The sequence below is a fragment of the Hemicordylus capensis genome, chromosome 1 (genome assembly GCF_027244095.1).
Source record: "Hemicordylus capensis ecotype Gifberg chromosome 1, rHemCap1.1.pri, whole genome shotgun sequence".
Classification (NCBI taxonomy): Eukaryota; Metazoa; Chordata; class Lepidosauria; order Squamata; family Cordylidae; genus Hemicordylus; species Hemicordylus capensis.
In genome coordinates, this window is record NC_069657.1 from 341,963,456 (window position 1) to 341,982,816 (window position 19,361).

At 47.5% G+C, this 19,361-nt stretch overlaps 1 protein-coding gene and 1 long non-coding RNA gene across 25 annotated transcripts in view; one reads left to right on the plus strand and one right to left on the minus strand.

The window, feature by feature from the left end:
• Positions 1-17,713, plus strand: part of LOC128339896 (uncharacterized) — a 103,432-nt gene extending 85,719 nt beyond the window's left edge. Inside the window, exon 3 of the long non-coding RNA XR_008313306.1 lies at positions 15,729-17,713. This is a non-coding gene — a long non-coding RNA (uncharacterized LOC128339896). The remainder of the gene's footprint in view (positions 1-15,728) is intronic.
• TRDN (triadin) overlaps positions 1-19,361 on the minus strand; it is a 305,901-nt gene that overhangs the window by 220,881 nt on the left and 65,659 nt on the right. For all 24 annotated transcript variants that reach the window (XR_008313241.1, XM_053284401.1, XM_053284346.1 and 21 more), the window contains 3 exons: positions 8,912-8,971; positions 5,845-5,904; positions 3,033-3,092 (listed from right to left, as the gene is read on the minus strand). Coding sequence is in view for 23 of the 24 variants with exons in the window: in XM_053284401.1 (XP_053140376.1) it covers positions 3,033-3,092; positions 5,845-5,904; positions 8,912-8,971 (180 nt within the window). In the remaining variant the exon portion in view is untranslated. The remainder of the gene's footprint in view (positions 1-3,032; positions 3,093-5,844; positions 5,905-8,911; positions 8,972-19,361) is intronic.

The window sequence follows — 19,361 nt, forward strand, 5'->3', positions numbered from 1 at the left end:
CAACCAGAAGTTCTCTTTGTAATGACACTATGAGGGTCACACAAGCATTCTACCGTCCCTGGGCAGGCGGATCGCCTGCCCACACAAGCACCTGCTGCCGGTAGCTCCGAGAGTCAGGGTGCCGGGATGTGTTGCCACATGTCCCGGAGCTCAAATAATGCAACTTAAGGGAGCACTCGCTCCCTTAACATCATTTTCAAGGGAGGTTTCATAGGTGGGTTTGCCACTGTTGTGCCGCCGGGCACAATTAATTATTTTTGTTACTAAACCTATGATTTGTTTCTTTATTAAGATCATATTCATTTTGGCATTCATTCACTATTATGTTCCTAACTAGTATGTTTTAGCTCGTTATAATAACGGGCGCTAGGTTTCCCCCCCCTTAAGTGTTATTCATCTTTTTGTGTGTGTGTGTGTGTGTGTGTGTGTGTGTGTTTCTTTTTTTGTGCTGACTCTCTTTCTGTCTTTCCTTTCCTTACTTTTTTTGTTCTCCCTTTCCCTCCCCCCCCCTTCTCTGTCTATTATGTGTGTGCTCTTTGGGTCTGGTGGCTTTTTTCTATTCCCCCCCCCCTTTTTTATGGGCTTGTTAGCTGCTCGGGGCTTGTTAGGTGCTCAGGAGTCGGCGCGGTGGCGATAGCAGCAGCCTGTGCTCAGACACGGGGAAAAGAGAGCAGCCGCCCCCGTGAAGAAGCCCCCATCTTTGGGCTACTGCCGCAAGAGGGGGAAGCACAACGACAGCCGCAGCAGCCCCAGGCGACGGCGGCGACCACCTCCCTCACCCTCCTGGTGCGGGATCCCGCCGGAGCTGTGACGCCTCCAGCCCGCCCTCCTGACTGGGAGGGAAGCAAAGTAAAGCTGCTCCCCTGCCCCGCTGCCATGTCGGACTGGTGCTTTGGGCGCAAAGGATGCCTATTGCGTCCTTTGCGTCCATAGCGGCAGTTTGGGCAGTGGCTTTGCACAGAGAGGAGCTCTGTTCGTGAGCTCCTCTCTTCTTCACAAAATATGCTTTTAGTTTGCCCGACTGTCACGGGCTGGATCGGGTAAGGAGGGCTCGGGTAGCTGGGAGGGCGGTCGGAGGTGGCCGCCGAGGCATTCTCATGGTCCATTTTGGCCCTTAATCATTTGGGGTGGGGTGCGGGGAAGGAGAAATCGGGCAGCTGGGAGAGCGGTCGGCGGTGGCGGCCGTGGCGGGAAACATTTGGGGCAAGGGCCCCAAAGTCTCCGAGCCGCCCGTCCTTGGCGGAGCCGCCAGGCCTCGGCCGGCTTCCTCCGCCACCTCTTTCCCGGCTTTGCGGGGCTTCATCGGCTTCTTAGGGGCGGCCGCTTCTGGCCGCCCAACATGGCCGCCGGGTGCTGGCGGTCGTGTCTCCCTCAGTCTGTTCTGATCATGCGCTTCGCGCATGCCCAGAACAGCCCAGGGAGGCATGGACACACACTTGGTTGTCCACGGCAGACACCAAGGGTTTTATTATAGAGGATTAGCCTAGCATAGTGTCTGTTCAGTGTGTGTGTGTGTGTGTGTGTGTGTGTGTGATATTGTAAACCCTTTTGGGATAGGGAACCGTCTTCTCTTTCATTTTGCTATGTAAACTGCTTTGATAACCTTTTTGTTAAAAAGTAGCATACTAAAAAATAAGTAATAATTTTCATTTCCCTTTTATTTTGGTGGGAACCCAGTTGGCCTGCCTGCAGCTATGGAGAAGCTGTTGCCAGTCTGTATAGACAATACAGAGCTAGATAGACCAATGGTCTGACTCGGTATAAGGCAGCTTCCTATGTTCCTAATTTCTGCATTTTTCTTAAAGTTGGCATAACTTTTTCAGGCATTGTACTATCCTTCCAAGAGATCAAACCTACTAAATTTCAGACAGATCAGAAAAAGGATCCCTGCTTTGTAGGCAATCAGACTGGACCATATAGCCTTATTAAAAAAATCTAAATTTTCTGTGTACACACAGGGGTAAAAATCCAAAGGGATAATAATACTAATTATTATTATTCTTTTATTAAATGTATATACCGTCCGACTCCAAAGGCTCTAGGCGGTTCACAAACCATAAATACAATAAAACAAACAGTTAAAACAACCGTAAGTAAAACAATTTAAAACATTCAAGGATTACTAAAAGCCGGGCTAAAAGGGGGGGGGGCTTAAGGGCCCTTTTAAAAGCTGACAAAGACGTTATGCCACGGATATCTACAGGGTGTGCATTCCACAGCCCAGGATCAACTACAGAGAAGACCCGCTACAGAGTCACTGCCAGACAAGCTGGCAGCATCCAGAGATGGGCCTCTTTCAATGACCTTAATGTGTGGTGGGGATCTTGCAGAAGAAGGTGCTCTTGCAAGTAACCCAGTCCTAAGCCATTTAGGGCTTTAAAGGTAATTACCAGCACTTTGTATTTTGCCTGGAAACCTATTGGCAGGCAATGCAGTTGTTTTAAAACATGCATAATGTGGTCTCTCCGAGAACCCCGGAGACCAATCTAGCCACTGCATTTTGGACCAACTGAAGTTTCCTAACTACAAACAAAGGCAGCCCCATGTACAGCACATTGCAGTAGTCAAGCCTAGAGGTTACCAGAGAATGCACCACCGAAAATGCACCGGAGATCATTTTCTTCGAGGAATGGATGCAGCTGTCTTATCAACTGAAGTTGATAAAAAGAGCTCCTGGCCATTGCCTCAATCTGAGCAACCAGAGTGAGGCATGGGTCCTGAAGCACTCCCAAGCTATGTACCTGTTCCTTTGAGGGGAGTGCAATCCTGTCTAGAACAGGAAGATCTATCACATTCCTTGAAGTATGACCCCTTACCATGAGTACCTCTGTCTTTGGATTTAGCTTCAATTTATTATCCTCATCCAGTCCATTATGGCCTATAGGCAGGCAATTAGGGGGGTTATGCCATTACCCAACGATAATAATTGAGACGCTTATACAGATTAATGAGTTTTCTGTGGAGGTTTATGAGTAATTCTGCACATTTTGAAGTATGAATATATCCATAATAAAACAAAAATAAATAATTACCTTTGGGGAGTGGTGTCTTTTCAACTCTCTCTTTTTTCTCAGGTTTTTCTATCTTAATTTCTGGAAAGAAAATACCCTTTGGTTATCAGAAAAGAAACTGTTGTCATATGAAAACAGCAATGAAAACATATCAGTGTTTACTAGCTGGTGATGTAAAGATTTGAAACATGAATGAAAAGCAAATCATTATAATAGCGAGATGGGGTGTCATCTAATAGCGAGATGGGGTGTCAAGTACCTATCTGTTTTGAAGTGAAATGGGGCCTCCTCAAATAAGGTAATTATATTCTTGGAGTACACAGAGGTATAAACATTTGTAAACTGGAAAAAAATTAATTTAAAATAAAAAAAATATATATTTTTTTCTTTTTTAAAAAAGAGAGAAATAGCCCTGTAAGCTTCCAGCATGTATGAATTATAGGGATGTGTGAAACGTTTTGGGTACAGAACGATCTGTACCCGAAACTGCCCATTTTGAGTGATTCATTGCCGAAACGAATCACCCCCGTTCCGGCTCTGAATTATTTGTAGTTTTATCCCTCCATTTTGTGGCCGATAAAGTGCTTCTTCTTCCTCCTCCATTTCGAGTTCTGATGTCTATTTGAATTTCCCGCCTTTTTGCCTCCCATTGACTTCACTGTAAAAAGGCCCAATCTGATGTCTACTTGAATTATGGGTCCCAGGGCCAAAAGAGTGGGGTGGGGTGGTTGTGCCTAATGGGTGGAGGTTACAACCCAAATTGCAGAGGGATTGGGCAAAGACCTGATTTTTGGTGAATTGTTGAAGTTTACGTGTCTTTAAGGTTTTTCCCCATAAGGTATAATGGAGGTGTATCACTTCACGTCGGGGAGAAAGGGGTGGAGTAGAGTTGTGTGGGGTTAGTGGTAGTTCCCAAGGGGGGCAAGGAAGCTACCAGAATTTTTTCAAAGGATTTGGGCAGAGGGCTGATTTTTGGTGATTTGTTGAAGTTTACGCGTCTTTAAAGTTTTTTCTCATAAAGTATAATGGAGGTTTCAGCAGCCTCATGACTGTACTTGGGGGTGCTGGGGTGGCCTAGAATGAGTGGTGGTGTAGTGCACATAGGGTGACAACCACCCCCATGGGTTTCTAACCCATGGGGTACAGGGTTCTATTGTTTCTGAGGTGTTCTGAGTGTAGATTCTTTGGTAGCAAATGAGAGTAGATTCATGGTTTGTATTGAAAATCTCATTTGCTACCAAAGAATCTACACTCAGAACACCTCAGAAACAACATAACCCAGCACCCCATGGGTTAGAAACCCATGGGGGTGGTTGTCACCCTATGTGCACTACACCACCACTCACTCTAGGCCACCCCAGCACCCTCCAATAGCAGTAATGGGGCTGCTGAAAGCTCCATTATACCTTATGAGGAAAAACCTTAAAGATGAGTAAAATTCAACAAATCACCAAAAATCAGCCCTCTGCCCAAATCCTTTGAAAAAATTCTAGTAGCTTCCTTGCCCCCCTTGGGAACTACCACCAACCCCACTATCAGCAGCCCTATGATAGGGGCTGCTGATAGGCCACCCCCCTAGGCCACCCCCCGACATGAAGCGATACGCCTCCATTATACCTTATGGGGGGAAATCTTAAAGATGCGTAAACTTCAACAATTCACCAAAAATCAGCCCTTTGCCCGATCCCTTTGCAATTTGGGTAGTAGCCTCCACCCATTAGGCACTACCACCCCACCCCACTCTTTTGGCCCTGGGACCGGTTTTCTTGATCCAAATTGATTCGGATTCAGATTCAGATTAATTTGGATCCAAATCAAATCTGGGTTGATTCGGATGGGTCAGATTCAGACTCAGAAACAAATTGTGGGTGTTTCAATTTGTATCTGAACTGAAACACCAAAAAATCAAATTGCACACCCCTAATGGATTATTGAGGGCACATAAATAAGAAAATATTAGAATAGCTCATCTCATTGTCTGAAAGAGCTGACTAAGTCTCAGTAGAAACATCCAAAATTTTAGTGTAGAGAAGGTGTGACTGGGATCATTGACCCTCTTCCAAACAATAGATAGCAGCTCTTCTGAACACAGTTCTTATGAGAAGGATTTTTTAAAAACAAGTTTTAAAACATTTTTAAAATTGTTCTGCCATTGCCAACATGGTCCATTATATCCACGTTGCAGGTGGAAAAAAGGGGCTGCAGCTGGGAGTGAGTGGCTTATGACAGCAATGCAACATACAGATTAGATTATTTTGTTTTATTAAAGAGTAGAGTTGGAACTAAAGAAGTACCTAAGGGACTCAGGAAGAATGTGTGAGTATATCCATGGGTGAGATGAGTGGAGGCATGGAATGTTAAGATGTCAGTTAGGGATGCACACGAACTGGTTTGGTGTTCTATTCCTAGAATGACAAACTAGCTCAGAAACCCCACATTCAAACTGGTTCAAACACAGGGGGTTGATATAAGGCAAGGAGAGGATGCCCTTGCCTCCCCTGCCATGCCTCCCCCACCATGCTTTCCCCTCTGGCACTGCTTCAAAAATCGCTGGCACGGGGTGGCTGTATACCCTCTTGCCACACCGGTCAGCGTATCCCATTCATAATATGAGATCCTTCATGACCTTAGCAACACTGATCTAGCAAAACCAGTCCTAAAACTTAACAGTTCTTACTTGTTGCATGCTTCGTACTGCATGAACTGATGGATGAGCTTATTCTCTACAAGATCAGGTCTTGATGTGTATTTTCAGAGAAGGCTTTTAGGAGTCGAACATCTTTTCATCATATGTAGAATATCGTATACCCATATTAAATAGAAATATTATTACCTTTGGGTGGTGGCTTCTTTTCAATTTTCTCATGTTTTTCAGGCTTGTCTATATGGATCTCTAGAAGCAAAATACCATTTAGTTATTGGAAAAGAAATGGCCATAGAACAGCAGGAAAGAAAGTAGTTTCCAAACATCTCAGTGTTGACTAGGCTCAATATTTTAAGTCAGTAATACAAAGGATGTTGCCTATACATAAGTCATTGTTTTTTATATGTATCAGTGTTTTCATTCCTTTGAAAAATCTTCAGATGTTTCACCTGAAGAGAAACTTTCAAATTCGCTTTGGATTTCGCTTTAGGCAAAACCTTATGGAACTGCCTCAGGCAATTTAACTGATTTCCCTAAAATAGCCTTGGCTTCTCTCATTTTTTTTCCAAGAGGCACCTCCACATTTGCTAGAAGTCCACTTCAGGAAACATTTTGGTGGCAGCCATATTTCATCTTAAATAGTGGTGTTTCCAATCAATATTCAGCTATAGTCTGAGTAATGCAATTGTGTAACATGGAAGTTCAGTGCCCATTTCACTCTTCTTATCTCCCCAACCTCTTAGGAATATGAATGCAATAAACCATATTGGAATCTACAAAAGTTTATAAACTACCTTTACCACCACTACCCCAAGTCCTGCTATACAGACACATCATGGCTGGGGGTGGGGTGTTCCTGGGAGGTATGAATGAAGTACACCGGGAGGTATACTTCCAGTAGAGTCACTCAAAGCACAAAGTTTATCCCAGCTGCCCACCTAAGGCAAGCAGATACCTATATTGGGCAGCAGTGAAATAGGGAGGTGCTGGAGGCAGATGATCACTTCAGTGACAACGACAAAGGCATCATTTCATACTGTGTGGGAGAAGGCAATGGTAGACCACTCCTGTATTTTACCAAGAAAGCCAGATGGATAGACAAAATTGACCAAGAAACAGAAGAAAGCAAAATGGATGTCAGAACAGACTGTGGAAATTGCCCAGAAGAGGAGAGAAGCCAAAATCAAGAAAGATAAAGACCTCATGAAGGAACTTAATAGGGAATTTCAGAAAGCTGTTAGAGGAGACAAGGACCAGTACTACAATGACATCTGTAAAGACCTTGAGGATGGAAATAGACACGGGAATAGACGGAATAGACGGAAATAGACACGAAAAGGCAAGTTTCGCAAAAGATCTCTGAACTCAGAAGGAGGGTCAAACCTCGAATTGGTATGTTAAGGGATGCCAAAGGACAGAGAGTAACTGATTGAGAGAAGATCAAACAGAGAGGGAAGGAGCATACTGAAAATCTGTACAGCAGGGATGTCAACATCCAACAGACTCTAGAAGATATTTCCTACTTGCAAGAACCTCTAGTAAGGGAAGATGAAGTTAGATCAGCACTCCAGTCATTACCAAGTTGGAAGGCTACAGGAATTGATGGAATAGCTACAGAAATATGACAGGCAACAGAAGAAGAATCAGTCGAGGCTCTAACCAAACTATGCCAGCAAATTTGGAGAACGACACAGTGGCCAACAGATTGGAAGAGGTCAGTCTACATACCCATACAAAAACAAGAAGACATAACAGATTGCGCAAACCATTGCACAATATCCTTAATTTCACATGCTAGCAAAATAATGATCAGGATCATCCAACGCAGATTAGAGCCCTACATGGAAAGGGAAATTCCAGATGTTCAACCTGGTTTCAGAAAAGGCTGAGGAACAAGAGACATCATTGCTGATGCACGTTGGATAATCGAGAAAGCCAAAGAATACCAGAAAGAAGTCTATATGTGCTTTATTGACTACAGAAAAGCCTTTGATTGCATTGACCATGTCAAGTTGTGGAATATCCTTAGGAAAATGTGCATCCCAGAACATCTTATTGTTCTCATGAGAAACCTATACACAGGGCAGGAAGCCACAGTCCAGACAGAACATGGTGAAACAGACTGGTTCCAGATCGGCAAAGGAGTAAGACAAGGCTGTATACTTTCTCCTTCTTCATTCAATTTATATGCTGAACATATACTAAGGGAAGCTGGATTGGAAGAAGATGAGCATGGTTTTAAAGTTGGAGGAGAAACATCAATAACCTGCGCTACGCTGATGACACCACTCTGATAGCTGAGAATGCGGATGATCTGCAAGCTCTAGTAATGAAAGTCAAGGAGCACAGTGAAAAAATGGGACTATGATTAAATGTAAAGAAGACTAAACTAATGACAGTGAGTACAGCAACCAGCTTCAGAATTGACAATGATGGCATTGAAGTGGTGGATAGCTTCTGCCTTTTAGGATCAACCATCAACAGTAAAGGATCCAGCAGTCAAGAAATATGCTGCAGACTAGCACTTGGTAGGGTTGCAATGAAGGCCTTAGAAAGGATATTTAGATGCTGTGACGTGTCTACACCTACAAAGATTAGAATCGTTCAGACAATGTTTTTTCTCGTGACACTCTATAGATGCGAAAGCTGAACTTTAAAGAAGCAAGATAGAAAAAGCATTGATGCTTTTGGTGCTGGAGCTTTGAGGATACCATGGACAGGCAGGAAAACAAACAAATGGATCATAGAACAAATCAATCCAGAATTTTCACTCAAGGCACAAATGACCAGGCTCAAACTATCATACTTTGGACACATTACACAAAGATCCATCTCCCTTGAGAAGTCCATAATGCTGGGGAAAGCTGAAGCCAAGAGAAGAAGACGACAACCAGCAGCACGGTGGATGGACTCAATCATGACAGCAATGAATGCACCACTCAGACACCTTAAAAGCCAAGTTGAAGAGAGATCATCCTGGATAGAATCTATCTATGTGGTGGTCACTAAGAGTCGATACCGACTTGACGCACTTAATCAATCAAATCATTCAAACCATAGAAAAACTCTTTGTATAGCCTAACATCATCTTGTAGTGCATCTGAATTCATAAATCAATCAACTCTTCCTCAAAATAAACTTCAGCTTATTTTGTGTATTACCTAAATATGCATTTTCAGAGAAGGCTTTTAGCAGTCTTGAACATTTTTTCATATGTAGACTATAGTATACCCATATTAAATAGAAATATTATTACCTTTGGGTGGTGGCTTTTTTTCAATTTTTTCATGTTTTTCAGGCTTCTCTATCTGGATCTCTAGAAGCAAAATACCATTTAGTTACTGGAAAACAAATGGCCATAGGACAGCAGGGAAGAAAGTAGATTCCAAACATCTCAGTGTTTATGTAAAGTGCAAAGTGATTACGTGATTGGCTGTCACTGGTAATTCTTCTTACCAAAATCATCATTAAGTAAAATCATTATTAAGGAGGAGGGAGAAGACTGTACACCACAATAAGAACAAATGATCTAAGATAACAAATCAGTGATCAGGACTTTTCACACAAACACACTTTCATTTAATTGAGGAACCAATTGTTCAGTATAAAAAATGGAGCAGAATCAAGTACATAAAATGTGTTGGGCATATCATTATTTTATTTCATTGATTTTAAAAAGTGAGTGGAAAGAAAAAACAAATCAAATCTTACAAGCGCTATAGGAAGCTGACAAATATTATCATAGCTTAGAAAGGGTCCTGATCTAGATTTATATGAGCAGATCACTAATGAGAAATATAAGGCAGTCAACTATATTCATCTCAACATAAAGAAGTTCAGTACTACTAAAATCAATGGAAGGTCTGTCCACTTCAAGATCTGGCTTTAATTTTCATTCATGTTTACTCCATCCTGTGACATGCTATATACAACAGAAGTCAAGGTGAACTTCTAAACAGAAAGCTCTCTCCCCCATCCCACCCCCCAAAATAGCTGTCCGGCTACATGTCCCTGTCCTCTTTACCAAGCCTGGCTAGGCTTACTGGGTCTGGCCTCAGAGCAGGGACGGGGAGCGGGTTGAGCGTCACTCTGTGCTTCCTCCAGGCTGCTTGCTCCTTGTGTCTGCCCATCTCCGGGAGCCCCTGACACTTGCCACCAGCCAGCCTCTCATCCCCGGCTGGCTCCTTATATGCCTCCTCACAGGCTATGCATCACCCACTCACAATTATGGGGCCAATATCCCTCTTTATTCCCTGTAATTGTCTACCCTTTACAGCAGCTGCCAATGTCTCTCCCCCTTCTCCTGCACAGACCCCCTTCCTTCAGGAGGCGTGCTGCTGATATTATCCTCATGCACCTCCCCTTCGGCTCTTTCAGGCCCTCCTCCACTGGAGCCAAGTCCCTGCCCATTGGGACTGCCCAGCTACCACCCATCCCTATCTCCTCAGGCCCCCTCACCACTCCATCCTCAGGAGTAAGAACAGCAGGCCTCGCCAGACAATAACCAATGTTTCCCTCCCCCCACTTTGTCACACACTACTGATGAACAGCCAAATCCACAGCATATTTACATGGCAGTAAATGCCACTGTGTTCAGTAGGATTCATATCCTGGTAACTGTGTGTAGCATTGCAACCTAAAACTCAGAACCCAGAAGGGAAAATATATAGATGAAGAAGCATACATGGCTGAATGGATAGAAGCTTGTCCAATTGTCCACAGACCCCACTGAATTCTGTGGGAAATACCGCTTCCCGCCTCCACGCCCGAGCGGTGTTGCGTGTGGGGGAGGGGGCAGGGTTGTGTGCCTGGCCTGAGAAGCAGGCATGGCGGCTGCCATCTTGGCCCCCTCCACGTGGCCAGGGTCTGGCCAATCAGGAAAGGGGTGGGGGTAAGAGCTAGCCTGGCAGTCTCCATCATCATCAGTCTCTCGGCTGCCAGGCAAGGGGAGGGAGCGCTCTCCTAGGTTGCCAGAACCTAAGGGGTATACTCATGGGTCAAACGGGCTGTAACCCAAAGTTTGGCTTTTAAAAAGCCAAACCTGCCAACCTTGGCTCTCTATCACCCCTCAAGAGCATGTGGTCAGCCGGCAGGGAGGAAGAGAGAAGCGATCAGCCACGTGTGCAGACCAATCGCGAACGGGGCCTTTCCTCTCGGTTGGCCGGCATCGGGGAGGAGACATAATCGGCCGTGTGCACTGGCCGATCGCATGCGGGGCCTTTCCTTTCGGTTGGCTGGCATTGGGGAGGAGACGCAATCGCAGGCCGATTGCGATCAGTTGCTGGGCGGCCATGTGGGCAAGCCTATTGCAGGTAAGAAGGGACCAGTGCTTCCAGCCTTCTGCAGCCCGGGACCAGGGAGATGAGTGGTGAGGGAGCAAGCAGCCAAAGACCTTTTGGGGCCCAGGTGATATCTGAGACTCTATTTAGGGCTCCATTCCCTGGGAGCTCCTTTCCCTGGGGAGGGGGTTTGGAGGAATTGATTGAGTTGCCTTGCTAACTTGGCAAAGAGACACCTTTTAACGTGGTGATTCTCTTTATTTAGCAGGGGGAGAGTAACTGGCCCTATTGACCCCCAGCACAGTACCTCCAGTGACTGTTGCTGGTGTCTGTCATATGTTTCTTTTTAGACTGTGAGCCCTTTGGGGACAGGGAGCCATCTTATTTATTTATTATTTCTCTGTTTAAACCACCCTGAGCCATTTTTGGAAGGGCAATATAGAAATCGAATGAATGAATGACTGAATGAATGAATGAGTTGATTGTGGAGCATTGAGTGAGGGGTATTGATCTGATTTGAGGCACTGATTGCTTTTATGGGCATTGAGTGCTTTTTTATCGGGTAGCAGTGACGGATTTGAATGGGGAGCATTGATTGAGTGGAGTAGGAAGCATTGATCGATTATTTGGGGAGTATTGTTTGAGTTGATTGATTGATTGAGGAGCTGATTGATTACATAGACCAAAATTCATTTCCCTGCTATGTGATGCAGTGGGGAGATGCTTGACTAGCAAGCAGAAGTTGGCTAGTTCAGGGAGCTTTTTCCACTTTGGGGGCATTTTGCTAAATTCACTGTGAGGCATCCATTAAGCAATTTTGGCATTCAGTTTAAGTCTTTTAAAAGTTGGGTTTATTGAATTTATAAGGGAGGCATTTAGCATTCGGGAGGTCACTGGGGGATCTCCCATCCCATTTGGGGGAATAGTTGCATTACCATTTACTAATTTCACTGGACCTACTGAGTCATGCCAGCAAGGAAAGGGTCCGGCAAGGAGAAGGGCAAAGGGAAGGCCCCCACCCATAAGCAGCCTCCAACACAGCCCAGAGAGTCCGACCCCTCCTCTGGGTCTGAAGACGAAGGGCAGCTGGTAATGGCAAGGATCTTGTCTCGCTTAGATGTGTTAGAGTCCAAAAAGAATGCCCCTCGGGGGGAGGAGTCAACGATGGTCGGGAAACAGGGTGGAAAGAAGGGAGGTAACCGACCTAATAACCAGCTGCAACTTTTACAGTCCATTGAGACAAGGCTGGACGTGCTGGAGAACGACGAGGGGGAGGTGGCTGGATCAACGGGTGCTACCAGTCAGAACACCTTGGACACAGACGTCTGAGCTTTTGGTGAGTCCTAATGGGGATGGTGCTATCCCTCTTGGGCCAGGCACCTGCCCAGCGTATGTGTGGGGGAATGCCCGCATGGCCGGCAGGACCAGGTTACTCAGCCCCCGCAGTCCCAGGGGCTGCTGGGGCACCAAACAAGAAGGCAGAACTGGCGGAACAACAGCAACAGCCCACACCTTGGGAGCAGAAGTGACTGAGCAATAGAGTGGCTAGTGTAGACCCTGGGCAGGTGGCTGAGGATAAGGGTTCATTGGCCATGAATGATAAGATTGAGCACTACCCCCAAGGGGAGGTGTCCCTGCCCCTGGGCGATCACTTGCTGCTCGCCACTAGAAAAAATATGGAGCAATGAATTAATGGATATATTCTCATTATTGTTCTGGGAAACAGAACCCAGAGAAGGGGGTAAAGAGAACCTGAGAGACAAAGAAAGACTCAGGTATAAGATGGTTGACCATAACTGGTCGAACTGGCTGGTCAGCTATATGGTGTACATGGGGGTGGTGTTACAGAAACAGCCAGTGTGGGGAGCATCTATGGTGAAGTATTTAGACATCATATATCACGCCTTCTCAGAGTACAGTGGACTAGCTTGAGCCCACTACAACGAGGCATTTAGAAGGCATTCATCCATGAACCCGTTGCTCCCTTGGGATTGTCACCAACAACAACTTTGGTTGGGGATCATGGGCCCCAACTGGCCCGGCAGGGGCGGTGGTTCTCTGACAGCAGACACTTAATAGTGAAATCAGTGGCTGCACCTGCTAAGGGCCAGATGCCCGGGTCTGCGGGCCAGTTTCGCCAGCCTTGCTGGGAATTTGCATCTTCAGGTGCATGCTCACGCCACCCGTGTCATTTTCAGCACGCCTGCACCATTTGCAGAGGCCCCCACTCCTTCAACACCTGTCCGAGGGGCCGTTGGCCCTGTACTGGTCCAAAAGACAGGCCTGCTGTTAGAAAAGGGGTAAACCCCACTCTGGCAAAAGTGACCTAGTCCCATAAGTTTGGACCCCCTGTTGCAGCTTCTTCAGTATTATTCGGTAGTGCGGGATAGGGGTTATCTGGGGGAGGGCTTCCAATGGGTTTTCTGGATCCCTTATCAGGGTCCAAGGGTGGGTTATTGGGCAGAGAATTTGCGATCGGTTAAGAGGTTGGAACAAATAGTGAGGGCAAAAATTGGCAAAGAAATACAGGAAGGGCGGTGCTGGTCCCCTTCCCTGAGCTGCCCTTACTCAGCTTTAGGGTTTCCCCTCTGTGGGTGGTGCCTAAGAAGGCAAAAGGGGAATGCTGCTTGATACAGCAGATCAGTAAATGTAACCATACCACACCCGCTGTGTTCAGTGAAGAACACAACTTTTGAAGCAGAGGTGGAGATGGTCCGAGCGCAGGGAAGGGGCACACTGATGGGAAAGTGCGACATCAAGTCAGCCTTTAGGCTCCTTCTAGTTCAACCAGACAATTTTGACCTCCTGGGTTTTGCTTTTGGAGGTGGTTACTAGGGCCCTGCCTATGGGTTGTTTCATCTCCTGTTCTGCCTTTGAGCGCTTCAGTTCCTTTCTGGAATGGGCAGTACAGGAGAGGTTGGGGCTTGCCTCTGTGGTGCATTTCCTAGATGACTTCCTTTTTCTGGCCCGAGGTCTTCATCGACCTGCAAATACCTTATGTGCATGTTTCATGAGCTGGCACAGGAATTGGGCGTGCCATTGGCGCCGGAAAAAACGGAGGGTCCAACCACTGGGCTGGCCTTCTTTGGAATTGAAATAGATACAGTGGCTCAATGCTGCTGCTTGCCAACAGAGAAGGTCATTGCTCTGGAGCAGCACCTGGGGCAGGTGCTGGAAACCAGGAAGGTCACCTTGAGGGAATTACAGGTCATAGTGGGACACTTGAACTTTGCATGCAGGGTGATCGCGCCCGGCCGCGCCTTCCTTCGGAGGCTCTGTGATGCCGCTAGGGGGCTTAGGGCTCCTCATCATAGGGTGCGTGTGACCCATGAGCTTAGGGAAGACACCAGGATGTGGGTGGAGTTCCTAAGTGGCTTCAATGGCATATCCCTTTGGCGCTCCAAATTCCTGCTAGAAGTGGAGTTCCAAGTTCAGTCTGACGTAGCGGGTGGGCACGGTTTTGGCCTTTTCTTCCAGGGGAGGTGGTGTGCAGCCAAGTGGCCCCTGGACTGGGACGGAAGGGGAGTGACAAGGGATATGATGTTCCTGGAGTTCTTCCCAATTGTTGTTGCATTGCACATCTGGGCCAGGGATTTTGAAGACCAGGCTGTCCAGTTCTGGTGTGATAACATGGCCACAGTGCAGGTGATCAACTCAGGGACTTCCAGGAGTCCCCGGGTGATGTGCTTGGTGCATTGCTTCACGCTGCAATGCCTGCGCCACAACATTCTTTTTGCTGCACGACATGTGCCCGGGCTGGATAACAGCATCACAGATGTGCTCTCTCAGATGCAGGAGGAGCGCTTCCAAACGCTCACCCCAGCAGCCAGGGAGCTTCCTGAAGTCTTTCCAGCCCACCTATGGAACCTTGGATTCTAGAGGCTGAGGAGTCCATTCGCCTATCTCTGGCACCTAGCACAAGAGTGCACTATGAGGCAGTGGTTCGTGAGTTCCATGCATTCAAGGTAGCTACAGGGCTGGATGACCTGTGGCCTATCCCAGTTGAGCACGTAATGCACTATAGCACCCACCAACATGGAAGGGGCTTGGCGCCGGGGTCCATTGGGGATAGGTTGGCAGCACTTGAATTCCAGGCAAAAATGGGGGGGGATGTTGCGGACTCCACGGCTGACTTCCAGGTTCGCAGAATGCTCGAGGGATGGGCGTGGGAACACCCCTCTCTCCCAGATACTAGGGTCCCTCTGGCGCCAACAACCCTGCAACAGGTCCTATCACATTTTAATGATCTTTGTTTTTCCAACTTTCAGGTCCGGCTGCTTAGGGCTTCCTGCCTGGTGGCCTTCTTTGCTGCATTGCAAATCAGTGAGCTGGTAGCCTCTTCCAGGTCTGATATGTCGGTGCAGGCCCTGCAGCCCGGGGACACCCGGTTGGAAAGGGACAGGGTGCTGTTGCGCCTGAGGCAGGCTAAGAATGATCAGAAGGGCAGGAGCACCACCATCACCCTGGCGGAGGGGTCTGATGAGGGCCTTTGCCCAGTGCAGGCCATGCGTGTGTGGGGAAGGCCAGCTGTTCCGTCATGCAGATGTTACACCTTTGGCGCACTTCCAATTCTGGGCTCTGTTGAAGGGAGCTTTGAGGAGGGCAGGCCTAGACCTGCGAGTGTATGGCACCCACTCCTCCCGGATAGAGACAGCATCTTTGGCGACGGCAGCAGGGCTGCCTGAGAGCCGCATCCGGGACTTGGGGAGGTGGCGTTCGTCCACATGTCGCCACTACATATCCCTGCTGGAGCAGTAATGGTGCACAGAAGTAACACCCAATTTTGTCTTGCAGATGGTCTGAGGCTTCCTTTCCCTTTGCGGATACTCATCTATGGCCACAGCTATGTGTTTTGGGCCAGTTGACGAGCTTGGCAGACCAGCTTGGGTACCCAGTTGGGCCTGGCAGAAGCGGCCGAAGTGGATTGGATGGGGCACCAAGGAATGTTGTGGAACCTTTTCCTCCCGCCTCTAGATGAGTATGCCACCACGAAGGGGGCACCACACATCTTGGTCATTTACCTGGGAGGCAACGACCTGGGTCTCCTATAGGGCAGGGCCCTGAGTCTTCAGGCAATCAAGGATTTTTGGGACCTAGTAGCCCGATGGCCCAAGATGAGGTTGGTCTGGTCCAACTTGCTCCCGAGGACATTTTGGAGGGGCCAGGGGGGCCCCCTGTGTTTCAACAGGGCACGTAAGAAAGTAAATAAGGCAGTTGGGAGAGTGATCACCACCTTAGGAGGAGCAGTAATACAGCACCCTGACATACGGGTGCAGGACTCAGCCCTGTACAGGGAGGATGGAGTGCATCTCTCCAACCAGGGAAACAAAGTGTTCCTCTGAGACTTGCAATGTGGTCTTCAAGAAGTGCTAGTGGTGTTATGAACGGTCTATAACATATCAGAACCAGAGGTACCAACTTAGAAGTATGGTGAAATATAGGCCTGTTTCTGATTTCATTTTATATTAAGAAATGATACCTGAACTCAAGGTGAACTAGGATGTTGCTCTCCCTGCTCTGAAGGGAGGAGGTGATCCAGGATTGTGTTGTTAAAATGGATATGCAAGGAAACACAAAAAAGCCAGGTCTGAATGCTCTGTAATCCATATGCTAATACCACTGACTACCAAGTGTCTGTGGAAGGAGCCAGGAGGCTGATTCACCCCCTTCCTGTTAATGTTAAATCCTTGTCAGTGATTTGAATTGTTCTCCATGGAAGTTCAACATAGCCAAATGTATACAGAGATCCGTCTGTAGATTTTAATCTCACCTCACTGATGCTACAAATGTATTGAATGTCTCACGCACATATATGGTACTTTAAATATAATTACACACTAGATAAGAGGTACACAAGAAATAAGAATGGCTGTCTCACACCAAATAAGATCAATTCTCTTACTAACTCCTCTGAATTTTAACACCTATTGGGGAAAGATGCAATTTGCAGCATCTAAGATGCAGATTTCCCCACCCCTCCCTTCTCAGCACAGAGTTTACAGAAGATGAGATTCAGAGATCTCTCTGGACTGGCCAATATCCTGAATAATTAAGATTTTGTTCAGAAGGTAGCAGCAAATTGTCACCTTTTTGGACACCCAGGAAAAGAGGAGATTTTGAATAGATTCTATTCAAGGATCAAAGAGAAAAACACTATAAAGAATGAGGCTTTTAGACAGAGAGTTCAGCAATCTTTTGCCTATAGCAAAAAGCTGCTCACGAGGATCCCAGGGTTTTGCTGCTAAGCCGCGGGGCAAAGCAGGAACTCTGCCATGGTCAGAGGCTGTCTGTGACTTCTACTGCGCAGTGAGAAAGTCAAGACTCCCCAGCCATGATGCCCCGGCTATCAGCCATGACCTGAGCACTGCAACAACTCCTGTCTCCGCCAAGCGCCTCACCCCTTCAGCTGAAGTGATTCTTCTCTCTCAAGCTTCTGTTCCTGGTAAATATGCTGCTCCTTTACAAGCCTTGGAATCCCCTCCATCCTTTCCCCGCTCCCTTCTCCTTCCCCCCCTTCTTTCCCTCTACTAATCTCCCCAAAACCGTTCCAGCCCTCAGCCTTCCTCCCCCGCTTCTTTTCTGCCTGTATCTGAATTGTATTAGCCTTTAGGAAGATTTAATGCACACACATATGTTAGTTAGGAACACGGGTGAATATTGGTACTGGTTAGGATGTTCTGTTTAAATACTGTTAGCAATATTGATAGAGTGCTCTGCTTTCTGCTTTACTAGATTATGTTGTTAGTCTTTATACTCAATAAAGCCCATTGAATCTTTGAGTGGTTTGATCTCCTTTCTTCCTTGCGTCCAGATCAAACGTGGTCACTAATATAAAAGAACTTGGTCCAGACCTATTTTATATACTAGCTAATGAGCATATTTAGTATATAGATCAGGCCTGGTCTGTAACAGTGGGGTGGGGAAAGTGAGGCTAAACAGATGTTTGCCCCACTTCTGTGGCAGGAGAGTGCGGGTGTTGGGTAGGTAGATTCAGGGATCAGTGTTTGGCTGGAGGGCTAGTTTGTATGGGGGGTGGTGGTCAAGGAACAGCCTTTCAGGGCTTCGATGGCCCATAGGGCTGGGAATGCCCCCCCCCACTCAGAGGGGTGGGCACGACTAACCAGCTTATAAATTTGATGGCTTGGCAGGGGTGTGTGTGTGTCAGACCACTACCCCCCTCAGCGGGGTGAAGCCCCATGGTGAGAGGAGGTCAGGACCTGAAGCCTGACCAAATCAGGACCTGGCCCTTCACCCTGGCGTGGGATGCCCTTCACTAGGAAGGGCCACCACATGAAAGGAGAACCCGCACTCTGAGTAGGAGGACCTAGTTGCAAGTGCCGTTATCTCTGTACAATAATAAAGTGGCCCTGATCTACTCCAACAAAGCATGTCCTGTCTTCATTGGGGCCTGGGGGTGCAATGCCACTTCCTGCCTCGCCCAAGCGGTGCAGCGGGGGGCAGGGTTGTGTGCCTGGTCTGAGAAGCAGGCACGGTGGCCACCTTCTTGGCACCCTCCACGTGGCCAGGGTCTGGCCAATCATGAGAGGGGGCAGGGGTAAGAACCAGCCCAGCAGTCTCCATCATCATCATCAGTCTCTTGGCTGCCGGGCACCCATCCACCCTCCCACCCACCAGGCACCCACCCACCCAAGATTGCTGCTTGTGCAGCAGCTTTAGATTTTATTTCATCAATTGAGACATCACCTTTTCTGATGATATGAAGATACACATTCAGTGACGGATAGCCAGTCGCCTGCGGGGGCCAAGTAGGGATTTTTTGGGTCGCACCAGATTGGCTTTGGGGGCGGCCTTTTTTCACCTACTTCTCACTGAGGCTTAGGAGGTGGGCTGTAGGTAGGCATTGTAAAACCATTGTCACTGGGTTGCAGGTAGGTGTCAGGAATCAAATGGTCACTTGGCAGGAGAGTGCAGGTGCTGGGTAGGTAAATTCAGGAATCATTGTTTGGCTGGAGGGCCAGTTTGGGTGGGTGGAGGGGTTAAGGAACAGCCTTTCAGGGCTTCGACAGCCTGTAGGGCTGGGAATGGCCCTCCACTTGGGGGGTGGGCGTGACTCACTGGCTCAGAGCTTTGACGGCTTTGGTTGGGGGGATGTCGGACCACCACCACCCTCGGCGGAGTGAAGCCCTGTGGTGAGACAAGGTCAGGATCTGGAGCCTGACTGAATCAGGACCCAGCCCTTTGCCCTGGTGTGCGGTGACCTTCACTAGGAAAGGCCACCACACGTGAGGAGTACCCACACTGTGAGTAGGGGGACCTCGTTGCAAGTGCTGTTATCTCTGTACAATAATAAAGTGGCCCTTATTTACTCCATCTAAGTGTGTCCTGTCTTCATTGGGACCTGGGGGTGCAACAGATGACAACACTGTTTGGGAAGGGGCAAAATTTATTTTGCCTCAGAACCTGGGG